General features: G+C 39.3%; 1 protein-coding gene across 1 annotated transcript; it reads right to left on the bottom strand.

Annotated features, from left to right (window-relative positions):
- Window positions 1-114: 114 nt before the first annotated feature.
- LOC136999574 (skin secretory protein xP2-like) lies at window positions 115-3,732 on the bottom strand. Its single transcript, XM_067353914.1, has 6 exons — window positions 3,712-3,732; window positions 2,879-3,101; window positions 2,328-2,579; window positions 1,592-1,795; window positions 1,229-1,309; window positions 115-919 (listed from the first exon to the last, which is right to left on the bottom strand). The coding sequence occupies exons 1-6, from the start codon at window positions 3,730-3,732 to the stop codon at window positions 906-908; spliced, it is 795 nt and encodes a 264-aa protein (XP_067210015.1). The 3' UTR covers window positions 115-905.
- Window positions 3,733-4,943: the final 1,211 nt, after the last annotated feature.

Here is a 4,943-nt window from a genome sequence, read left to right on the forward strand (position 1 = left end):
TTTCTCGATTATTTTTCTGAACGACTATTTGTGGCATGCGATAAACTAGCTATAAATACAGAATGAAAACTGTCAGATAAAGGGAAAGCAGAAGTATTTGTTAAACAAGAAAAGTTATCAGTAATCGAAGAAAAGCTTTTATTACGAAATCCAATTTCTTGTATACAGAAGATATATTCGGCATCGACGTTGCGTAGAGAAAGAGAGAGAGAGAGAGAGAGAGAGAGAGAGAGAGAGAAGGAGAGAAGAGGGGGAGAGAGAAAGAGAACTGCAATGAGACGTGCCATGGATTATTTACAGAATTCCGAAGCGGAGTTAGTTACTCGCACTGTCGTTGCGATGAGCAGCGAATGTTTAATTGCACGCGGTGGAAAAGTTATCGGATGCTCGAGCGAACGTGACGAAACGTGTACAACGCACTCGACGAAATCCCGATTAGCAATCGCGACATCGTCGAATAAGGACAACCCCGTTCCCGGCATTTTAATGACGCGCGGATTCGTGTTTCTCATAACGGATAGAAGGCAAAATATGAGTCCCTCGACCGCGAGATGTTCGAGACACGCGACCCTTTCTCGTGCATATGTTTTAATATATTTTTTTTTCTTTCTTTCTTTCCTTTTTCTTTGAACCTCCTGCGAGTTTTCGTGATGCATGAGTGATGAATATGCAAGGCATGAGCGATGTAGACGTCGTCGGCGGCGAGAGATGACGGTAATGACGCTGGCAATAATGATGATGATGATGATGATGTCGAGAAAAGCGTGGGTCGCGATGTCGTGTATATGGCGCGGTTCCCGTTACTTTACTGTTGGCCGTGTAGATGTTTCCGCGAAGTTTGACGTCAACGAGAGGAAAGTACGCGGCAGGGTAACCCTTCGCCTCCTCTTCCACTTCCGGCCAAGTTACGATGCGGGCGCTATGTAAAAAAAAGAGACAGAATATATTAACACCAGGAGAGAGAGCAGAGAGCTAGGGCAGAAGTGCAAAATTGCAAACTAGGACTAATGATAAAGTCGCCGGTAGTTGAAGAGAAGTGGCTCTCGTCGATCTTCTTCCGAAATTGAATGGGTGTCTGCTGTTATAGATGAATGTCTGATAATATTATTGCGTAATTAGTTCGCAATAATTAGTCTGCCTGTGACATGCCTCAATGGCGCTAGATTAGATTTTTTAGTCTTTTGCATGTTTTTTTTTAGTACTGCCGTACTTGATGGTTTTGACATACCGTTCATGATGTATTTAGCGCTCTTTAGCGCGGGATTGCCTCTGATGCGGATTGTAACTCGCAATATCAAAACTAGTTTAGCTAAAAATTAAGTTGAAAAGCGCAAAATTAATAGAAGTCAATTTTGCCAGATTACATAGAGCTGGCAATCGAAAAATACTACTCGTTCCCGTGCTTTTTTTCGTGAAATATAAAACCGTGTGGCAAAATGTTGGGTTTCAAAAACAAAAAATTCAGATAAAAAAACGATTGCGAGTGTTGTTTACGCAAAAAGTTTAAAGCGTCAGATTAAAAAAAAAATAGGTTGCAATGTTACCTAGAAAAGCAATATGAGTTCAACGATGCACAAAATATTTCACGTACTTTCGACGGGCGCAGGTGCAGCTTCCGCTGGAGCTGCTGGGGTCGCATCTGCGGGCACGGCTGCAGGTGCGGCTCCATCGGGAGGTGCAGCTGGTGCGCCTTCCACTGGAGCTGCAGGAGGAGCAGCGCCTTCGGCTGGAGGAGCTCCTTCCGCTGGCTGAGCCGCAGGAGCTCCTTCCGCTGGTGGTGCTGCTGCTGGTGCACCTGCAAATTTTATTTTCTTACTTTATTGTAAAACTAAGATTTCTGTTACATATTACAAATTAATCACAATTTATTTCTAGAGTATTCATTTCTAGAGTATATTTGTAGAGTATTTCTTTAGGTTTAGAAAATTAAAAGCAAACGTAATTATAATTGACGATGATTGATCGACGTCGACCTTTTAACGGCATACAAACACTTTTTCGAATATACTAATGAACAAAATATTATCTTGATTTATTATTATTTTTTTTATATTAATCAGCATAAAATAACGATGTTATAAATTAACAGCGAACAGCCGATTATTCATTTAAAATTTTACTTGCTTTGACTGAAAATATATCAATGTTTGCTGTGCATATATCTGTACTAGGTACATATATATGTATGATGTTTGCAGTTAAAAAGTTAATATGAAATTTAGATTTATTTTAAATTTTCTGCAAATTTGACGTGCAATTTTCTTAAGAATAATAAATCTAATATTTTACTAATTTAAAAAAACGAATGAAAAAAGGGTAAAATTAACCTTCCGCTGGAGGCGCAGCGGGTGCTCCTTCTGCGGGTGCGCCTTCGGCGGGAACAGCGGGTGCTCCTTCGGCTGGAGGTGCTCCGTCAGCGGGAGCACCTTCGGCTGGCGGTGCCGCTCCTTCCGCAGGTGCGGCTCCTTCTGTCGGTGGCGCAGTTCCTTCCGCAGGCGGCACAGTTCCTTCCGCAGGCGGCGCACCACCTTCCGTAGGCGGTGCGACGCCTTCTGCTGGAGCTGCTGCAGGCGCACCTTCTGCAAATTTACCAAATAATTTATATTTGCTTCGATTAATTTGCTTAATTAGACAGACATTGAAAAATAGAAAGTTAATAAGAAAGATTGCATTTGTGTCAAGCTTTCGGTGAAGAAAAATTTATTCAAGTTGGTGATAAAAAAATTAATTCAAAATATCACATATAATTTATTATGCAGACAAGATTATTTATAAAATCTAAACTAATCTTTTTTAAAATAAATAAACAAGCCGGCGTAGGAATGTGATTGCGAGAGATACCGCGTATTTCGAAATATTTCGAGATTTAAATATTTACCGGCACCAGGTGCTGTCGCAGCTCCTTCTGCCGGTGGAGCACCTTCCACGGGTGGAACTGCTGGAGCACCTTCAGCTGGAGGCGCCGGTGATGGTGCGGGAGCTGGTGCGGGTTCTGCTGGCGGTGGTACAGGAGCCGGAGCCGGAGCCGGTGGTGGTTCTGGTGTCGGGGTCGGTTCCGGTGGCGGTGGTTCCGCCGCGGGCGCTTCGGCTTGTTCGCCCTCCTACATATGAAATATGTTTTTATATGAAGTACATTTACCGTCTGACAGCATTCGTAACATGTATCGTTTCGAAAACATTTGATATAAAAGAAATGTACGTAGGAAATGACAGCAGGTGGATTGAGAATAATGAAGCTTTTTTTAACATCGTCGAGATTTTTTTTTTTTTTTTTTTTTTTTTGCAAAATAAAGAAATAGAAGATAAAATTGAAAGTGACGTGAGATATTTTAACACGCGATTGACAACCGGAACGAGCTTGTTCCGTCGCGCGGATCGTCATAGAAAGTGCTTCCATAGACAAAACAGAATTGCGCGTGCAGCTGGGCGAGCCGTCGCTGACACGCGTATTAAATTGTATGATTAACGGTCAGCGCGTATGTTTCGCAAATGTACTCGCATTAAACCGCCGTTTATAGATACGTCATTTGTCCCGCTTCCCGATAATAACGCTTTATGCAACGTTCGACCATGAGCTTACGATACGCTGCGCGCGCTTCCCCCGGCTTCGTTGACGGCGTTTTGCGTCATAAATCATCGCAGCCATTATGATCGCGAATATTGTCAAGATAATTAAACAATATGCGCGACACCCGATACGTTTATAAATACGGTCGAATGCGTGGAACGCATGTCGAACGACGCGGTAGCGGAGGGTAGGTTTACGCCAGTATGTGCAAAACGATCGATGAATCACGAAATAAACAGGGAGATTGAAAATCGACACATGTAACTGGCGATCGAATGAAAAAGGAAACTCGACGTTTGTCCAGAGTTGATATAATGGAGCTTTGTTGGAAATGTTGTTTAATTGGATACATCAACGTCCATTATCGAAACGCAAATTGGCGCGATAATTAATAATAAATACGGATGAAAGAAACTGCGATGCGATTGTAAGCGTTGAACATTAAGCTAATACGCGATTTGAAAAATTTATATATATAGAAGAGATTATAACATAACATTGCGATACTTTTAATTATATTGGAATATCTGGAACTTTTTCAGAAATTTAAATATAATCCATTATTTGATTAAAATGAGATCTAATAAAAAATATTGATAACATATTCAAAACATGTCATTAATCGAAATCGCACGTCGATATATCATTTTGTAAAATACCGATACGCTAAATACTTCTCGAAAGCAGAGGGAAATGAATAAATCCATAAATCACTAAAGATAAAAAATGTCAGAGCATATAAGAGCATGTGTTTCATAGCGAACGTGATGAAGCAGTGTCGAAAACGTCACTCAATAGCGAATGGTTATGAAGCGAAATCCGGTTAGTGACATACCTACCGTATCTCTGAATATTGGCTTAGCTGCAAATTAAAAAGCTTTCGGCATTATTCTTATCGATCAATGCAGTAGTAACGGCCGGAGATATTCGAAAATTTTTTTATACAAATATAATATATTAACTGTGCTGCGCCAAAATATTTTATGATTTTTACAGTTAAAAACTACCAAAATAAAAAAAGGCAAAAACTAAATATTTTTAATTAATTTATACTATTTCCATTTAATTTATTGTTACTATTATTGTTTTAACTTGAATCATATATATTCAATTAGATTATAATAAATATAAAAATGACGAATATATGAATTATTAAACAGATGTTATTTCATGTTTCGTAATAATATCCGTTTTCCTAACAATAAATTAGTCAATTTTTTACTGCATTGTTTGTATAATGAGAAATGCATAAACAACGATAAATAATTACTATCGTGTATGAAGTACATCGTACATAATTTTTTGTTATACGTATGATAGGTTAAAACAAAGATTGTTACAAGATAGAGGGAATATGAAAAAAAACGTAGAGAAA

The sequence above is a fragment of the Linepithema humile genome, chromosome 4 (assembly GCF_040581485.1).
Source record: "Linepithema humile isolate Giens D197 chromosome 4, Lhum_UNIL_v1.0, whole genome shotgun sequence".
NCBI classification, from domain to species: domain Eukaryota; kingdom Metazoa; phylum Arthropoda; class Insecta; order Hymenoptera; family Formicidae; genus Linepithema; species Linepithema humile.